Source organism: Crassostrea angulata, chromosome 4, assembly GCF_025612915.1.
Source record: "Crassostrea angulata isolate pt1a10 chromosome 4, ASM2561291v2, whole genome shotgun sequence".
Classification (NCBI taxonomy): Eukaryota; Metazoa; Mollusca; class Bivalvia; order Ostreida; family Ostreidae; genus Magallana; species Magallana angulata.
The window spans coordinates 17496652-17518246 of NC_069114.1; the positions used below are offsets into that span (position 1 = coordinate 17496652).

Genomic DNA, 21595 nt, shown 5'->3' on the forward strand with positions numbered 1-21595 from the left:
GTACTTATTATTTGACTTTCCTGTTAACATGTAGCGGAATACAATGGAATTGAAAGTGATATAATTCCTAGTCAAATTACTTGTTAGTCAATACTTTGGGTATGTAAATGTTTAAATAAGGTTGTTGAGCTAAAAATGGGGGATTGTTGATTTTATTGATTAATGATATGTTAACCTCTGAGCCCTTGCAAATCTAGATCACACTTTTAAAAGGCTACATTTTGAGTTTGACCATCGTCGGTGCAAGATTTCTCAATCGATTGTTTGCTTACTCTTAGCCATGTAAATATTGAACTTCTTTTTCGTTTTCGTTGGTGGACCTTTCTGCACTGTCGTTTCTCTCGTCAGAAATTAATTCAGACATACTTTTAAGATATAAAGACAGTCACATCTGATTGATCTGATCAGTTATTAAGTAACAGAGAAATGTTTTGTCTGCAGTTTCGGATCCACCCCAGGTTTTTTACCTCAGGTAAGCAAACATAGATTTTTGCTTTCCTTCCAATATATTCGAAATGTGCAGTTGTTCATGCCTATAATGAGGCATATTGCATCCTTGATCTTATTTGATGTTTGCGATTTAAATTGAGACCATAGGAGACATTGTTTTGATCATTGGGTCTAGTATCGAGCATGTTAAATTGTGAGATGCACACCTTGCCGATTCAAAACTTTCTTTTAATTACCAGGGTTTTTTTTTTGACAAATGTGAATTATATTGGTTAAAATTGAGCATTCATGATTTTGTATGTTGGGAATTTGATGCAAGAAAGTGGAATCACAGAATTAAGTTCACAGTCCTAGCTAGTGTAAATAAGAATTTGAAATCTACATTAGTTTAAATATTTGTTTGAATATTGTGTATTGGGGGGAGGGGGGGGGGGGGTTAGGTGTAAGTGATAGAATTTTTCGAGAACCAAATGGAAGATATTGTTTTGAAAAGAAATCATTATTCTTATTGCATTTCATCTATAACCAAAATTAATTTTATTTTAATTGTAAATTCTTATAGTCATGTCACAAACTAATATTTCCAATGTGTTCATGAGGAAAATCTCTTTCAGTTGAGAACTTTAAAAAAATCCAAGATCCTGTTTGCAATTGGTGTAATTTGTCACAATTAATAGGAATATTAAGGACTCGGCTTGATGATTTCTCAATATTTGTAAAATATTCTGAAAGGATGTATATGAAAAAAAAATGATGATATTACTTCATAAAAATGTGGGAAAGTTTATAATGGTTAAATCTACATTAAATGCTGTGATTTAATTATGTGAATATAAATTTGTACACTTCTGAAATTTTACGTCTGAAAATTAATAATTTGCAGCCTCGTATACTTGGCCCAGATATTTATTTCCCATTGATATACACTGAGCTGTAATGCTGCCTTTTTTTTTTAAATGCTAAATGCTAAAGAAATTGAATAGTAGATCTTGGAACACCTTCCTCAGGGTTGAGAGCGCTGGAAAGTTCATCATTTCACCTTATTATGATCACAGTTGTACATTAAGAATTTCTTTTATCAATCTGATGATAGCAACCTACAAGTTTAGTTTTATAGCTAATTAATATATACTCAGGCATGTACATGCATACATCTGAAAACTTTGAATTATTTCAACAATTAAGCTTAACTACATGTACCAGTAAATCTATGAGAGATGTTACATATATACTTAAATGATCTTTTTTACAGTTATTGAGATTGTAATGAACAAGATGTTGTTGATTTCTTGAATGTATTTAGAACGTGATTCATTGGTTTGATTTTTTTCAGTAGCTGTATAAACACAAATCAAGTTTGTGTACAAATTGGAGAGAAAATACTTAAAACGTATAAATATTGTGTTTACATAGGTATAACCTGTGGTGTTTAAAATACCACTTGTTAATTATTACAAGGTTAGCCATTCGTATGTCTCGAACAGGGAGTGATCTTTTTATAGGATATATGTCAATTTGCACTTATATTAAATTCTTAAAAATTATTTATCAGGCAAAAACTACAACCAAAGTTAGTGTTTATGTTAATTATAGAGAAGGTCCATTAAATTGTTAATTGGCATCACCCTTTTAATCTTTTTCTTATTCAGTATGTCTTAATCTTCTACTCACTCAGTTTTTAATGGACTAATGCTGTTTTGAGAATCTTCCAGACAAAAGTTGAATGCCAATGGTTGCTTGGAAAGATACTGTTGTTATAGTTCCCTCTGAATCTCATTATTATAGTGCATATAATCTAGATACACTGTATATTATAAGGATCTCGTTATGATCATTAAAGTGCAGATACTTGGATGCTTTGCATGTACAAGAAACACTGTGCATTCTTTGATAGTTTTGCTGATTCAAAGGTAAATCTATTTTAGTTGCATGGGTATGATAAAGACTCTTTTGAAGCTTTTGAATACCTTATTCTGTTTTGAATTTGTATAAAAACCTGGAAGTTGGAGAGTAAATAATATATGTCCGTGTAAATTGATCTGTATTCAAGATTCAAACACTTATATGGGTGTTTATGAAGAGAGAGAGAGAGAGAGAGAGAGAGAGAGAGAGAGTGCATTAAAGTGAGTAATGAAATCAGAAATACCTTTCTTCTTCATTTGAACACGTGCAGAGTGTAGAATAAAGATTGTTTAGATCATGCAGAGAAAAGCATCAGAAATATTTCATTGCATCTATACATCTTAAACTATATTGCCTCATTGAAATTTTTAATCAGTTTGTACCTTTCGGTAGGTCAAGATTATTAACACAGATAACTTAGTTCTGGGTAAAAAGAATGAATAAAATATGATAAACCATTTCCATCTTTTGTACCTCCCGGCCTTTTGAACGCCCATCTGAACTATTTTCTATCTGCAAAAAAAACAAAACCCACATGACTTAGTGCTTTTGCAATTAGCTGCATAAAGCCATTAATTGATATTAGGACAAAATGGCCTTTACATTTTCAGTGATATGATAAGGCCTAAACTCAATGTTTTCTGACCCCACCATCACCAACCTTCCTCAAGTCAATACTCAGCCTTATAATTCTGACTTTTGACCTCAAATACATGCACTTTTCTTTTAATTTGATTCGAGTTGAGGACTGAGTTGAGAGATTTGAACATTTTGGTGATGGCGGGGCCTGAACTCAAAGTTATGAGTGACAGCATAATGAATTCTCTGTGGTTTGTTCTTCTTGGATGACAGAGCTGAATAGGGGCTGAATTAACACAGTTGACCTTTTCTTTATTTTTTTGAATGACCTTGACCTTAAATTTAAGAGATCTTATTTAATTTTGTGATTATTCCCTTAAGATATTAGAATTTGTGATAATGATACTGAAGTAAGTAAATGTGTATGAATTTTAATCTTTGATAAAAGTACAGCATTGTGGCTCAGGTGAGCAGCATTAACCTTGAGTTTATTAGATATTATAAATAACTTTGATTTGCCATACATCTCAGAATACCGGTAGCTTCTTTCAGCAATGTCTAGTAATTGTTTTAGTAATCTTGTGTTGATATTAATCTATCTGTTTCCTTGAAAATATCCTTGAAACTTTTCTTTTCCGTCTATTTTTAAGTTCTTGGTATAGGGTTTCATTTGTTTTCTACGATGTCCTTTATCTGGCCCGTGTCAAAGTTGGATTGATCTTTTTGAAGATTTTCAATTGCATGTACAAACCATACATGATGGAAATTGCTTTCATCAAAGTTATTGATCTTTGAACTTCCAAGTCAAATTACATTGCATATTTTCTTGGAAGAAAATTACCATAACACTATGAGCCATGTAATGTGACTTGACATTGACCTTAAAAAAGGTCATTCGATGAGATGAAAGGTTTGCATGGTCATCATTTATAGATAGCTCTAATTCAATTGTGTTAGTATCTAATGATGCATGCTTATACCGGTTATTTACCTTGCTTAAGAAGGCTTGGTCATCAACAAAAATCTACTAGGATATACGTTATATTTTTATTTACCGTATTTTTCGAAAATTAGGTCGATCCTGTTTATAGGGCAAAGGAGCTTATTTTTAGCCCCCCCCCCAAAAAAAAGTATAAATAGGTCGACTTCAAAGAATTAGTCGAAAAATTATGGTAACCACTAATGGTTTAAACCAATTCACATATTTTAGCTTTTGAATCTATACATGTATCTTTATACAGAGCTCGAGCTCTTCTTCTAAAGGAGATCAATACAGTCTAAAAATAGCCATGACTATCCATCCTTCTTAATTCACATTTGATAAAGGCTAATATGTCGGAGAAAAAAAGAATCGCATAAGAGAGATAACATATGAGCGTGTTATATAAAAATATATTGCTGTGAATGTAAACACGAGACCGTTCATGTCTTTGTCACTGTATGCCTCGAGATGAAAGTGAGAGGTTCTTGAAATGATTTGGTAAGATATCAAATTGTGTACCGGGTATTTAGATATAGATATCAAATTGTGTACCGGGTATTTAGATATAGATATCAAATTGTGTACCGGGTATTTAGATATAGATATCAAATTGTGTACCGGGTATTTAGATATAGATATCAAATTGTGTACCGGGTATTTAGATATAGATATCAAATTGTGTACCGGGTATTTAGATATAGGTCTCTCTCTTGTATTGAATGATGTAATGAAAAGGTTTTATGAAGTTTAACGAGTAGATTATTTTTTACATCATAATTAAAAAGTTATTAAATTCTGTTTAAAAATTTGGTGCTTTTTAACATTCTACCTTTCATGTACATGTAATTGCAGATTAAGGATTATTAATAAGTAAGTGTACCTGTATTCATATTTTGTCATTTTAGGAATAAGTATTTTACATAAACCTATATGTAACATATATGAAACAGCTGTAACTACTGTTTACTCATTACATTTGGCTGTGTATTCTATTAAGTGTTAATTTTTAGAATTTGCTGATTAAATCATTAGTCTAAGACAAGTACATCGCTAAATGCCGTACAGTTATGTAAAAGAATACTGCACGAGCACCCAGAAATACATCAATTTAAATCCATGCCAAATTGTTTATAAATCAATTTCTGCCAAAAAACACACTTGCCAAATCGAAGCGTAATTTACACTATTTGAATTAATTGAAAGCTCCATTTTCCAGTGATTTTATTTGTAGTACATGCATTGTTCAAACACAGATTGAATTGAAGGAAGTAGGATGGTTATAGTGTTATATAAGGTTGCATATATATAGAATTGATGGAAGTACATTTGCACTCTTTAATAGTACGTGTAATATACAGTAGAAATAATGACAGTTGCCTTGGTTTCATTGACAATGAGATGCCAACAATCTGAATACTTGTGCACCAGGTACCCAGGTAAGATAATGAACAAATACCCCTGCATTTACATAGGTAGAAACTAGCTGTAATTATTTTAATATTGCCATTATTTTAGGTTTTGGAGCATGTTATTACTTAGTTGCAGGTCTGTTGCTTCCGGTTTGATTATGATGCAATTTTGGGGGATATAGTTGTCCATCCGAATTTTTTTTAGACCAGGAGTTTCAGACCTGTTGCTGGTTATTACTATACTGTCTTCCTCATAAACATATATATACTTGTTTCCTATCATATCGCGGGTTCTATGTTATCGCGGTATTCCTGTTTTCGTATAGCAGCACGCGCTGAAATTGACATTTGAAGTCGGATATTTTTTTTAGACATAGTAAACAGAGGCTCACTGAACATCATGAGGTATATAATAAAGGAGAGTCACAATAACATTAGTTTCTGAAAATATTTCCGTATTGATAGATTTTTCGACAGAATGATTTAACTACCGCGATATCGTAGGACCGGCTCATATATATGCTTTATGAATATGAGGGGGAAAAGTTAATATCCTTGCAGATCATTATACCCCCCAAAAACAAAGTTTGAGGGGTATATTAAGGAATGTCCATCCTTCCATCTGCCCATCCGTCTGTCTGTGCAATCAGATCTTGTCCATATCTTTTTTATGGAGAAGGATTTGAAGTTCTTACTTCACACAAAGATTGCTTATGACCTGAGGATGTGTGATGATTTTGACCCTAGGTCATTTGGGCAAGTTCAAAGTCACTTGAAGGTAAAGTGCAGAAATTGTGTCCAATTATTAATGTTTCTTATGGAGAATCATTGAAAGTTCCTACTTTACACAAAGATTGCTCAAGACCTTCTGGGGTTCCATGATTTTGACCCAAGGTCATTCAGTCGTTCAAGGTCATTGGAAAGAAAAAGTTCTTAATCAATGTCTAGTCTTTACCTTTCTTATTGAGAAACATTGGATATTCTTACTTCACATAAAGATTGCTTAAGATCTGAGGGTGACGTGTCATCATTTTGACCCAAGGTTATTTGGGTAAGTTCAAGGCCACTGGGAGGAATAGTGGCAAATTCGTGTCTGCACATGATCTATATCTTTCATAAGGAGAAACATGTTCATTGTTAAAAAAAATTTATAATTTTGTCAGTTCTATACATTTCTTATGGAAAACATTGGACATTCCTACTTAACTTAACGAGGCCGGGTCTAATTTTTTCTGCCCTAGATTTTTGAATGAAATTTTTTACATTAATTTCTACTGATATAATTATTATTTTAAGATAAAAAAAAATAAGACATTTACCACACCGTTTGTTTAAGGGGTCATCTCAAAGTTTGTTAATTTTTAACATAGGACCCTATGGGATTTTGCTTGAAATGTATCAATTTTGCACATTTTTTAAAACTTCTACCCTAGGGATTTCTTTTTCTGTTCTACATATTAAAGTTATTGCTAAAAGGCATCAAATGGTCAAATAAAAAAAAACTTTTACCTCCTGGTTTGTTCCAGGGGTCTTATCAAAGTTGTTTTTGTATGCCCCATTTGTCAGATAATGGCTATTTTTTATTTGACAAAGACGGAAATGATGATCTTTATAGTAGTATTAAAACATTCAGACATATTTAAGTAATAAAAAATTATATAACATCACATATTAAGGGTCATTAATATAAAATACATGGTTACTGTCTTGAAATATATGAATTAAGCTATATTTAGGCGGGTTAAGAAAACGTGAGAGGGCTAGGCTTGCTGAACCTTCTTCACGTTTTCCACACGAGCCCAAATATAGCTTATACTTTGTGATACTTATGTTTATTCTACAATATAAAATCAATTTTACGCATCAAACGAGCTATTTTCAACAAATTTCGCCGAATATCTGCAGTTGAAACTATCACGCCATGGCGTCAACAAAGCAAAAAGATGACGTCACAATACAAATGAAACGCTGCGCGAAAGCGTGCGTACTCGTTCTGTACTCGGCCTCATTAAAGATTGCTTATGACCTGAGGGTGTGTCATGAATTTGCAGGCATGTAGCATGGCTGCCCCCCCCCCTACTTTTTTGCACAGCAAAGATTTTTTTTTTAATTTGCATACAAAAAATTGAATTAACATGGAGTTGCCCCCCCCCCCCCCTTTAATGAGACCAATGTAAGAAATTGAATTGAAACTAAGGAAATAAACAGTGAAATTGAAGTTAAAGGAATACCCCCCCACACCCCCCCACCCCCCCCCCCCCCAATATATCCTATCATTGTGTGCTTTGATCAATTTTGCAAGATCAAGGTCATTATAAGAAAAAATGATGCATCCATTACTTTCCAATAGAGAACTTTGGTACTTGAGTTATTACATTTTCTTAGCGAGGGTATCATTTGTGAGCTTGCTTACAGTACCTCTAGTTTTATTTCATCCACCTTGTAAGAAGAGAAACCCTGGAAAACTGTTGTCCATTCCGCTTCCGAATCGCCTTGATCAGGCCTCAGGATCATGAAGCTGTTAATTTCAGTCTTTAATCAAAATTTTAATACATTGTAAAAAAATTGTTTATCATAAAATGACAATTGAAATTTGTAATTAACAATGTTATATCAAGACACTTTTAAATAGAATTTTAATTTTGTCAGTATGTTCAATCAAGAGACATGAAGACGGTGTATAAGTTTTGACTTACCTGGTATGTCTAAGGTTGCTTCATGATTCCGGGGCCTGGCCATCAATTACAGTCTTTGGGAAATAATTTGTTATTGTTCTCATAGCTAGGAGTAAATTAAGGTGTATACATGCAAAGATCTAGATAGAAGGGGGGTTCAAACTTCAATTTATTATTAATTTTATACAGTAAAATTACCAAAATAGGACTCGATCCCCACGGTACTCCCACTCTCAGAAAAATTTCCTTGATCAGCACAATATACTAGTAATATGCAAGATATAATACTAGTAGGTTGTAAAAATTGTAATAATTAAAGATATGAACTACATATATGGAAGTCCTTGTGTAATTTTAAGTATCCAATTATTTTCAGTCTTTTTTATAAAAATAAGTTTTTAATTTAATCTTTTTACAACATTTGAATCAATTTAGTGTACCTAATTAAGATGCATATTAAGTTATGCATTAAAGATAATTTATAAATTACATCATGTCTTGCATTTACAATGAATTATTTATTTGTTCCTGACCAACAAATGACGATTGATATTGAGGGAAATGTAGACCAGTATTTCTTGGTCCCTTTAACTTTCTGTATAGCCAGTGGTCAGCAGTATGATCTAAACTAGGTCACTGGGGTCGCAAGAGGACAGCGGCAGAGCATGGATAAAGCATATTTATGTCTATTTATAGCCCTGCACTTTTAGTGCTTGTCTTGATGTTCGAGTCATTGTGTGATATGGGAGAAATCATTGATTACCAGTAGAGTACAGTTTTCTCTCTCCCTCTGTGTTTTTCAGGATCTGTTAGCCAGTATTCACAGCACTATCCATTTAATATCCCCTTACTAGAGCATGGCTCCTCTCTCAAACTAGGTAAGTGCATTAGTGTCAGATAATCTGTAGATATGATGAGAATTAAATCACTAGGATCTAAATTGTTTTTTTTGGCCATGTAGCAGGTTTTATTATGCACAGGTTTTAACACAATAGTTAAAGACTTTACAGTGTTTCCAAGGCCTGCTGTCGAATGTGTGCATGTGTGTGTGTAGGTAAACATAAATCCCCTGTACTTGAATGTGATTCGTATTTTTTTTAGTTCGACATGACCCAGATAGCTTTTCACAAGGTGAACCGAGTGCGCACTTGATGTACTTTGCATTTTTTTTTTGGCTTGTGTATATACACACACAGAGAGCCGAAGGAATGTAAATGAGAGGAAATTCGCAAGAATTTACCTCTTGAACGGAGATTTTTTTTTAATGAAAGCTGTGTTTTCTGGGCTTGAAGATTAGTGGTAAGTAGAAGTGTTATAATGTTTATTTATAGAAAGTGAAGAGGTTGTTAGGATGAGCGACTGTGTTAAATTGGTAGTACACAAGGGTAGTGACACGGTACTAAAGGATAAAATTAGAAGCAGGATGTTACCATACCAGAGATCACTGTTAGTGGACTGACTTTTAACTAATCCTGGATTATATTAGTACTGCATGGCAGGTGTCACAAATACACTATAGCTGTATACAGTTTATGAACACTTCCGATCACTAGTGTGTGAAGGAAAGAGAGTTTGATCAATGATTCCTGATTAGACCATTACATATTATGCAGGAGTTCTTGTCAGTGCTACAAGGTTATGTACATATGGTGAACAATTGGGTGAATTCTCTGTCGATCAAAACAAGGTATTGATCAATATATAGTGCCATGGCCGTCATAATATTTACCAAAGAAAGCTCGAGCCACGTTCATTTAAGAGAGAGAAGCTTTGTTAAAATCAGGGGCCATGCATGTTGCTGGCTTCCATGAAGTCAAAAGTCACTAGAGTTCAGTACGGTGTGTATTGATTAACTTGTCTAATTTTGTGCATGCGTTTAGGATTTATTCAAGTCGGGAGAACAGGTAAATACAGTTAGTTTCTAAGAAAATGGGCAATTTGATTTTACATGATATACCTTATGTGAATTTTAATTAACCTTTCATGAAAAAGAAGTTGTCTATTCACAATTATTAAATGCTACAATGTGTTTTTGAAAAATTGCTGATGTCTGTAATGATCTTGAAAGTTCCATTAAGGATTATGATTTTGTTAATTGTCATGCATAGGTTATGGTTGTAAGGCTAGTCCATTTAAACTAGCGAAAAGATTGAGGTGGATTAAGAAATTAATATATACAGCGAGATTGTATATATTTTGACAGTTATATTCGGAGGAATGTATGATGGGATTAAGTGTGACTCTAAAGTGCCAATAATTAAGTTTCATACAGCATAAACACAGGAACAAGATATTCAATGAATGAAATTGCATATAGCTGGAAAGGGAATCGTTTTAGATACTAATAACCCTGTTTTTGCGATGCACAGTGCGAGTTAATGCGCGAGTATCAAAATGCCTAAATAAACCTAATTTCTTTGTACCGGTAATCTTTTAAAACAATATTTGTCTCGACACTCTTGTAAGAGAATTAAGCTAAGCACATGTTGCAGTGGTCAGCTAAAGGAGTCTCATTATCCATCCATCTGAGGAACATAAAACCCCTTCCCCACTCTCCAAAGAGAAGATGGGTGAGGCTCGCATTGGACATATTGCAGAACACTGTAAGCTAGTAGCTTATTTTAATAAATGAAGGCCTAATTGTCTTGACATGTATATATTAGATAGTTTGCTTGTTCTTGAAATTATGTTTGGTGGCCTGATTCAATTTGAATTTATTTGAAGCAATTTTTTTCTCTCTGCAGATATTAATTAAAACTTGAGGTTGTAGAGATTAATTGATAATCAACTCCACAAATAAAGGTGTATAAAATATTGAGCTGACATGATTTTATCAATGAAAAAAATATTGAAAGTTTCAATACATGTAACAGTTGGCAAATCGCTGGAGAAAAACTGGTGCATCTGGATAACTTGAATGCAGCTGTTGCAACCGGTGGTTCATAGGACAATAACATGCCTTCCATGTTCTGTTACATACATGTGCATCTGAGGTTTTGTTTTGTTCCTAGAGTTTTGAAAATGTACAGGGTATTCATTAAATCAAATCCTTCTTGCTGATTTATCTATGACACTGATTTTGAATTTCAATTGCCTTTAAATTTTGTTGCTGATTTTTCTTTTTTATTTAAAAGACTTAATAGCTAACCGAGAAAAATTTAGTGAACTTTATAATGTTATATTTAGAGGAATGTGGTGACCTAATAGATCTAGTTGATACATTTTATGGATACCCATCTTGAAGAACACCGAGTGTAAATTGCATGTATCAGCATTGCAGGCATTATAAATTCAGAATTTAGCCTTATGATGTTTTAATAAACATGGACAGAAATTTGACCCTGTAGTCTCGGTTAACTTGACTTGTGATGATTTAAGTTTAGTATCATGTTTTTGCATGGTATTTGATTGACTCAATGTACCGAAGTTCATTGGGAATTATGATTGGATTTTATAAATACCAGCAAGATCAGGGGATAGAATTAAGAGCTTGAGTAATGTTAGGATAATTAAAGTAAAGAACATTTGATAGATTCTAAATAGATTGAGGAGAGGATGATGTCAATCAATTTGGATGACAGGAAATTCTGTCAGGAATATTTCTATCTGATGTTGCAGCTTTGAACTAAGAACTATATAAGGTTCTCAAGTACATGTTTAATTGAGTTCAATTTAAGTACTGAATAAGATTTTCTGATGTGTTGTTATTTGTCCTTGGGAGAATTTCCTCATCTTCATCCTATTTGCAAGTGCAGAACTTGTGATTTGTGTATTTTTTCTTGGCCTGATTTATATATCCTGGACCACTAAGGGGTCATAGTAGTGCCAAAACACTTTTGGAGTAATTTGGTTTGAAGACAGCAAGTAATTAAGTTTACACATATTTTGATGAGATGGACTGTTGGGTCTGTTTATCTCTCAGGTGATGTGATGGAAAGGCAGGTGTGCTTGCTTAAGCTAATTTAAAATATACTAAAACACCGAGTCAAGCAAACATGAAAAGATTCAGTGATTTGAAAGAAAAGTGTTAAATACATTGAGTCTTTGATGGTTGATTTATTAGCCCCATTTTCTTTGGAAGTTTATAGGTTGCATGACATATTTTTAAATGATTTAAGAGCAACTGACCTGGACAATATGGTCAGTATTGTAACCTCAAAGATCCATGATGCGATTGAATCCTCTCATGAAATTGAGAGAAACCCATAAATAATGCATCACAAAATTGTAATTCCAGAAATTCATTGATCTGCATTTGATTATTTTTCCTAATTTTATTGAAAATTTTTCTGAAGTCTGATTTATAATCCATTTGTAATTTTAAAATCAACATGTGGATTTACAGCATTAAAATCAGAGAAAATCTTTTTTTTCTTAAAAATAAATAAAAAATGTTCAGAGTGAATTTATGTCCCAATCTAATGTCAACACATGTTTATATTTAATTTACGAGGTGATTTATAATAAGAATATCTAGGTCAGTTTGTTAAAAAAAGAAACAAAACGGCAAAGATTTTATCTTAATTTACGAGTTGATTGATTATATTAAGAATATCAATTAAGGTCAGTTTGTTAAAAAAAGGGAAAAAAAAGATACATACGCAATGTGAATTTTGCAAAACATTTAACTTGTATATTGATCGACTGCCAGTGTTGGAAGTCAGGTATCAAAGGTATATTTGTAATATGGAATATTTCTATCAGATCCTTAATTGTCTGTGTACCCACATTTTGTCCTACATATCTATAGATTCTATTACTTTCTGTAAAGAATCTATGTATCAGACCTTGTACAGGTATAGTGTCATTCTATGGTATCTGTATGTAAGAACAAAATGTTTGAAATATTGCAGCTATGCATTCAATTTAAAAAAAATAAAATTCCCAATTTAGCTTTTGTAGAGGGAGGCTATAACTTAAGGTTATGTTGCATAAGGTTTTATACCTTTGATCCAACAAATCAATACTTTCTGTTTAGTGTCTTTTAAACACTCTGCTGGAAATATTTAGCTTTAATGTTATATTCATGGCCTTAAGTAAATCTAAAATTTGTAAGACCTTTTGTTATTTTTCTGCAGCTAGCGCACAGTGCTCTTGCGTTGAGAAAACCTTCCTTTCTGATTGTCCTATTTAGTTCTAATATACAGCTCCCAAAACCTATATAACTAAACAATTTGAGGTTGCGTGTATATTACTCCAGTTCTCAAGCAAGTTTGACAATATGTAGGATCCTGTATAAATTTGGCTGAACTGTGCTAATTAACACACAGGATGCTAAACCCTTTGCAACATTAGTTCTTCTCATATGCACTGGTTTTCATTTATTAGTCCCCTACCGGTTTTCACCGGAGGGGACTATAGCTTTCCTCTGCATCCGTCAGTCCATCTGTCTGTCTGTCCGTCCGTCCATCCGTCTGTCCCACTTCAGTTTTCCACACTTTTTTTCTTTATGCGTTTCAGGAATAATATGAAAGGACTATGTGCGGTATGGTCAAATATCTGCCCCCGATTTCAACCAATTTTTAAATAGTATCGTATAAAAATAAATCTTCAAAAATCAACGTATAGAGGATGCTGATAACTTCAATATTGATTTTAGTCATCTTTGCTCATTTGTTGGTTATCTATGACGTCACCTATTTGACCAAATTCCCGCAAATTTGTAAACAAATGAAAATATTCTCTTTTTTGCTCTATATTTTGCATTCGGAAGTATAGAGCGCATGTCTGCTCAAGTGCGATTTTAACATTTGTTTTTCTTCAGATAGTTATACACATTATACTAAAAAATGGTACTTGAGCAAGCCTGCGCTCGATGTTTCCCAGTCGAAAAACCATCGGAAAACGCCCATATTTTGCTACAGAACATCAATTTATCAAAATAATGCAATCTTCATGACGTCATTTCTACATTATGACGTCACTGTGGTAATAACCTTTAACACCTTTATTTCCATGATTTTAACTATCTTTCATTTTATTTTTAAAGCTCTTTCTAAAACTTTGATTTTGGGGGCAAAAAATGCATAAAACCGCATATAGTCCTTTGCTGAACTTGCAGCTTCAAAATGTCAAACTACAGATCAAGTTTACACTTTTGAGGCGTCTGGTTGACATATTTTCGAGAAAATTAATTTTTTTTATATTCCAATTTATTAATGTTCGGGTTCGTTATCGGGCTTGGTGTGCATCAAATAAACGAGGAAAGTATGTTGTCAGTAATAATATCGTGCATTTCTTGGACCATTCCTTATATTGTTTCTAACAAACAAATAAGTTCTGTAAAATTGTGTCAAGCATTGTGTTTTAAATTTAATCAACAGGGTTTTATGTATTATTACAATCGGGTTCGTTTTCGGGTTGGTCTGTTGAGACGGTAAGATATGATATTCTGCATAACAGTGCATTGTTTCCACAAATTTCTACAAACCGGTAGGGGACGTGTATTGCTTATGCAATACTCTCAGAATGCTTGTTTTATTTGCGAAAATGAGTTGAACAATGATTTAGTTATTATGAAATTCATCTCAGTGGTACTAAGTTTGCAGTCCTGCAATTTTTTTTTTGAAACCTGATGAGCTAGATAGGGGATCATAATTTGTTAATTTGTACTTGGTAGTTAAGTTCTTATACTCTGATCAGATGAAAGTGTCAGACTGAAAATGATAAGTACAATGCACTGGTAGAAGATGTTCAGTTGTAGGGTCATCACTTGGCAATGTAAGATTTGTGTTTATATTAACTTTTACATTTGAGAGCTGAGTTAATATTTAATGTATTTTTCTCCTATTTGTTATTGCACCTGTGCATAAATTTCAACAGATAGGGTCTTTTACAATGTTCCCCCAAAAAAATGCACTCTAAAAAAAAAAAAATTAACCAAAGAGAAGAAATACAAGAATTTAAAAAAAGAAGATCAACATTCAAGAAATAAAAAATAAAACCCCAAGGGCAAAAGTACACCAAACATTGGACTTACCTGGGAAAAATACAAAAAAAATGAGAATATGATATCATTACTAATCAAACAGTCTACTAATGTGCAGCATAAAATCAACAACAAAAACGCCAAGAACCTGTTATGGAATCTTTTGGGCAATCATTACAAACTGTGTAAGGTTGCCAATAGCTAAGTATTAATATGTTCCAACCATAGATCACAAACGTTTCGCAATCCATTGCATAACATTTCACCCCAAAAATATCTGCAACTCAACGACGGGTCTATCATCTCTTTTGATTAACGAAGCCTCAAATATCTCTTTCAAAGGCAAAATTTTTTTTTAGGGCAAAAATGATTGAACAAATTGTGAATGTATTAGTTTGATGATCACAGCATGAATGTAAACTTTATACAGGAAATTGTAATGACGTCAGCAAGATACGACCACCTAATCAAATTCGCTGAGCTGTGTAACAGTCGAGCTTGGGCCCTTGTTTTGCTGTCAGAGAAAATCACCGTGAACAGGGGATTCATGACTTCCATGTTACACATCCTTTACCTATATCTTGAAACTGTTCATTGGGACCTTAAAGTACTTGGTACGTTTTGGTCATAATGTTTTCCTGAATTGAACATGTGTTCTTCCCTAAGATTCAAATGTCTTCACATTTTTCTAGGCCACTTGTCTTCTTGTTTTTGAAATCAAACATGTGTTTTCTTTCCAGATTGAGGAACTCATACATTATTTATAATTTTGATTTAGTTATCAATGGAATTTATGGGTTTTTCTCATTGTGTTTGGAAATTCAATAGGTTTGCACAATTGATGTATTAAGAAGCCCAACATGATTTCTTTGCCAATTTAATTACCTTTCTTACAGTCATTTAGGTCATGTTCCAGATTGCTCCATTTGAGATTAATTGTATGAAAGTGTAAATATATGAGCTGACACTTGGAACGCAAATGAACGAAAAATGGTGTACCTAAAATACCTATATATTTCTTTTACTGTCTGCAAACTAGTTCAGTCAGAAGACAGCTGCTGGAACTTTACAAAGTACCCAACAGGAAGGCATAAAATCCATTGTTCTTCAGTTTGCCATAGGTCACAGTCTTTGTGTTGTCTGAAATCAATAAGACACGTAATGGAGGTCAGGCAGTACACATTCTTTTTTTTCCACTATGTCTTTTTAAAAACCAGACCATTATATTGACTGTAAAGCTCCATCCAAACAGTGTACTAAGAACAGTAGGTCCAATCAATGGGGCTAATGATCTCGTGGTTGCACAGACGGGGGGAAAATTAATGGTTTATATATAGCTTTGGCTTTACAGAAAGGTTATAGATGGTCTAATAGCCTGCTAAAGGCATTTGGAATTGTTCAGATCACTTAGTTGTTTTCCACTTGAAATTCACTCTGCTATCTGTTCCTTGGCTTAATATGCTGGGTTTTTTTTTCTTTTAGAAAGGTAGCTACCCTGAAGTAATCAAAGAGAAATATATTATTGTACAATCATGGTGAAGGAATGTTTGACTGGTTATTCTAACAACCATATCTGACTATAGGAAAGGAAGTTCAGATACATCCTTGATTATTATAAGGAATTCCTCTTTCACTGAAATAGCTTAGTTGGGTAGCTGGGGGCATGTTAAGTTTTATAAGTGACATTTGAATCCTCATTTAGAAAAATATTGTCATGTGTCAATTTCACTATATATGCCTTTTTCACATGTTTCAGGCAAAAAAATGCATCTTTACCTGCAACATATTTTTATTTTTAGTAATATTTAATTTATAATCAAAATCTGTGCTAGATTGTAAGGCATGTATGATATTTAAGACAGTTATATAATTAATAATTACATGATAATGGACCAGTTCAATCTTTTCATTAGATGAAATTTTACTCACAAAACTATGTCAATTTGAGAATTAAATAGGCCTTACAAATTAAATTTTATTAGCTTAATTTGTGGCAAGAAACTGAGTAAGAAAAGTATAGACCAAACAGTTAACTGAGTCAAATACTCATTGACGATCCCTTATGGTCTATATATCTTGCTTAGGTGTTCTTAATATCATAGCCTCCAGTTGGTAGACATTTTAAGTTTCCTTTCATTAACATCAGACATGCCAAGTTCAGTCTTTATATTGTCCTACAGCGGTCTCTCTGATTTGTACTTGAGTGTATTGAACTGAGTACATTTGTATTATATAAACCTTGAGAGAATTGGGTGGCATCATCAATTAAAGCACAATGCATCACCGGAAAGGAAAAGAACTTCGAGATCAGACGAGACCCTGAGTGCAAGATCGGTTTGTTAATGAAATATTAATTTCATTGATGTAATTACTATACAGCAATACTTGCAAGCAGTGCTGGTTGTATGGACTTTTCCAGGTCTTGAGTACATATATATTTGTAAGAGGAAGTAGCTGTTAGGTGATATCAGGGTTTTTTTTTTCACTGAGGAAGGACTTTAGCTGGAAAAAATAGAGATGTTTACATGTTGAAAGAATTTAGTTATGGGATTTTACCCATACAGCTTTATGTTTTAGTATATGATTACATGACCCACACCTGATAGAGGCAAGTCTTATATAACTATATATTGTTAATTCCTAATTAAAAGCGAGGAATAAATATCCGCCTAAAATCGCGAGAAGCTAATCTGGCGTTTTTTGAAATCTTGCTTTTATTTATCGGGCAGATGTAAACTGATTTTTAAAAAAATCGCTGTTCGCGTATTTTTATTCCTGCGATTTGATGCAAAAACTGCATGTCGAATCGCGGAATTAAGTACTCGCATAAAATAAGGTATCTACGATAACATCCAGTAGATAAATCCTTATTTAGATAACAACATTCTGTAATAATATTAACATATACAGTAATGTATAATTATTATGATCAATTCATAAATGGCAGCAACAGATCAGCAAATCAACTGCCGGTATTATGTGTGAAGTTAGAATTTGTACAGTATTTTGGCTGCTATAAAAGTACTGGTAATCCTCTTAGAAACTTTATGAATGAATGTTAAATGTGCAAGTTGACTTGCATGGCCATGCATTATAATTGCTAGTAAGAAAGATTTTGACTAATCCCTTTAAATTGTGTTGACTTCACTGATTGGAATGGTAGATATAAATATAGGCCTAATCCTGTGTAAGAATCTCCACACCATATGTATTTTGGGTTCTCTCCTTGTCCAAATGTCTGTTCATAATTGTTTCAAGAAGATATGTTCACATTGTCGATTGCATGTCTTAATGTATAGGAGTATTAACTGGTGCAGAAAAGCACCTCGTTCTTTTGAAGAGTATATAATCTATTTTCGGTTTAAGTATAATGTTTATGCTAAGAGTACACAGTGTATGCACTTTTGTCAAATTGGGAGCATGGTATAGAACCTCTCTGTTAACTATAGGGTGCCATCTACAGAACATAAAACCCCAGTACATTGTGTTGATGTGGTGTGAATTTTCCGTTTACATTCTCAGAGAGCCAAACAGGATGGTGTCTCAATCGATAGAAAAATAGATTATTAATTTAAACTTTGAAGTTTGAAAATAGAAAAAAAAATTACACAGGCACTTGGATGGCCTCTTTTCCATTGATGGATTCAATATGTATGGAAAAACGGGATTTCTAAGGATGTTTAAACTAATTTTTGTGTTTGCCCGAGTCATATTTGATCTGTGACAACTCGCTTGAATGTTTATTTTTCCACATTTAACGGATCTGGTAGCCGAGTTATAAGACATGTAAGTAGTAGCGTAGACATATTAATTATGCATTCAGTTAAGGAAGTGCCAAACTGTCATGGATTGTGTGTGTTAATTACTGCTGTAAAAGTCCGCAGAAGACTGATGGATATTCGCATTTTTCGTAGTCTGAATTCTTTATGTCATGAAAATTTATGCAGGAACAAAAAAATGAAGAATGTCCACCTACCTTTTTAGGTTGTTATTTTTTAGCTTTCTAAATATATAAAATTCTTAGCTTTTAAATAAAATTTGCCATGGATGAATATTTTTTGAAATTATTATCTTGCTCTTTTGATTGGCTTCTTTATGAAATATCTGTCCAAATATCAACAATGGATAGAGTTTTATGTTTATCATGTTTTTGTGACATATTCTATGCATTTGTGTTTATATCCATGTGTATTTTTAGAGCATTACAAGTGATTCGGAAATGTTTCATTTTGTTTCTTGGATTTTTTGTCTCTTAATTGAACCAGAATCCCTTTTGACATTTTTGTTATCTTATTCTCTCTTAGAGGCTTCAAAAATGCACAGGTGCAAAGTCTAATGAGAAAAATTTAAGTATTCTTGAAATTGAAATTATGTTAGTTGACCATATTGAATATCTTGAACATGTGTTAAGTTTCAGTTACCATATATACCAGTACAGGGCATGTTTATAATCAGTGCTGCACTGATTCAATGCAGTTTTTAATCGATGATAAATACATGTATTTTCGGGTCAGTTACGTGTATTTTCGTTTAACTATCATAGCAACAAATAATATGCTACAGCTAGGACAATAATACTGTTTTTGCTCAGGTTGTTGAACCCAGGTAAAGACTCGTACAATATGCAAGACATGTACAGTGACAGTGATTGAAATGTTTTTACAAACCTACAGTGGCGTACTATGCACTATGCTGTATGGAATGTGGGACACTACTGTTACATATTAGAGGATCTCCACCACTAGATACATTAGTTGTATACAGCGTTTTATGCCCCTAAAATGTAATTCAGAACCCCTCTCTCTCTCTATTCATGTGACATGCTTTCTTTCTTTGGTCAGTGACCCATTAAGTATTTACCATCACAGGCATTAGATGGTATAGAGTGCTTTATCTTGATGTAGGACTTCCAAAGACAAGGTCTACTCTTATATACATCCGATATTATAGGTATCTCCTGCCCCATTCCAATTGGATCCTTCGATTACACTGTACTGGAGGAAAACATCACTAACTGCAATAATACTCGTATTCTGTGCACACATATAAAAACAGCTACAACAATTGTTTTTCGTTCTAGCAATACAAGCTGAATGTGACCATAATATGAAAGCTCTGGCTCAGATAAAGCAATGTCTGCTAGCTTGTATTAAGAAAGTGGACAGATTGGACACATTTCAGTTTGAAGTTTCAAGAAAAAAGTTGTGCATTTTAAAGTTTTGTATTGCTATTGATATCGGATCATAAGTTACTTAGGAACAAGTTGGGTCAGATTCTACTCAGATGAGCTATATGGCCAATGGGCATATTGTTCCTCTATGAGGTGGACTACTCACAAAATCATAAGTTGGATAAAAGATATTTTGATAAAAAACTACTTGTATATTTTGTTTTGATCTATGTATTTCAAATCATGAGTAAAAAAAAAATCTCTTGATTTTAAAGATAATTCCAACTTTTGATGAGTTGTGTGGTCCATGGACCTTTAGTTCCTATATGTGGCAGACAATCACATTATTTATCTAGATATTGGTGGTTTTGTCTAACGTGGAATGCTATGATTCTCAGGAGATGAATGAATAACAGGATTACATCTTATCATTAACTTTTAATAAGACATACTTAGTTGCTATTGTGTAATTTTTTTTCATATTTTGGTAGTGCATAATGATTGACCAAGTTATCGAGACAACTGCGGTTATGTGCAGGTTAATTTTAAGGGAAGCAGAGGTTAGCATATAGTTTGTGTAAATGTGTCTGTAACAAATATAGCACTGCAAGTATATCAAATATCAAGGGTTGTAATTGGAAAATTTCATCAACAGAGTAATTAAACTATACCTGATTCAGAATATTTATAGACATGATCCTTGTGAATATAAGATGTTGCCTCTAAAAACATATTATTGTTATAAAAACAAATGATAATGTGATAGAATACTGTGGGATGTATACATAATGTTTTTTGGGGTCATGCATAGCAAAGGGATTGGTCACCAGAGATGATTTGATCAAAATTACGACTTATTTTTTTTTGTTTTCAATGTGTTTTAGAATATGCATCTCAAAATTAAATCTCCTGTATAGAAAGATTGATGCAAATAGTATGTAGGAAAAAAGATGAGGCGTTTTGTGCAAATTTTTGGCTTATTTAATCACCTGTTTAAAGCTATGAGATTGTGTGCTGCACTATTAGGAGACGTACCGTTTTAATGGCCTACATACATTAACCTGTAAGATGAAAGTGCACACCGATGTTGTCAGAGAACATGTCTTTGAAAAAAGAGTGGAAGTTGCTGGTATTCTTTGAAGAAAGCTGTTGGTTCATAGCTCCCTGTAAGGTCATTATCATCTTATGGCCAGGCCAGGTTTTTCATTTGCATTAATACAATTTCAGAATTTGAAAAGTGTCGTTTGTTCTGGCAATTCTGAGGTCCAAGAGTTTATAAGAAAATCAAGTAAAGCAATTTAACAGTATACTTATAATAAAGAATTATGAGATGAAGTTCATTTAACACTGGGGTGATTAAGAGATTTTGATTGGCCATTGTTGCATTGCAAGGGTAAATGCAGCATTCAACATGTGATGCATTGACTTTAAGGAACTATCATCTACGAGTCCCTAAAAATTTCTCCAGCCAGGATTTGTACCTGAGAGATTAACATTTTG

The 21595-nt window shown here is 33.1% G+C and overlaps 1 protein-coding gene across 9 annotated transcripts in view; it reads left to right on the forward strand.

Moving 5' to 3' along the window:
* Positions 1 to 21595, forward strand: part of LOC128181910 (nuclear hormone receptor HR96-like) — a 99784-nt gene that overhangs the window by 22421 nt on the left and 55768 nt on the right. For 3 of the 9 annotated variants that reach the window (XM_052850479.1, XM_052850482.1, XM_052850480.1), the window contains exon 4: positions 8801 to 8875. The exons of 1 other annotated variant lie outside the window; for it this stretch is intronic. In XM_052850479.1, coding sequence (XP_052706439.1) covers positions 8801 to 8875 — 75 coding nt within the window. 5 more of the 9 variants (XM_052850478.1, XM_052850487.1, XM_052850484.1 and 2 more) reach the window with 5 other exon arrangements.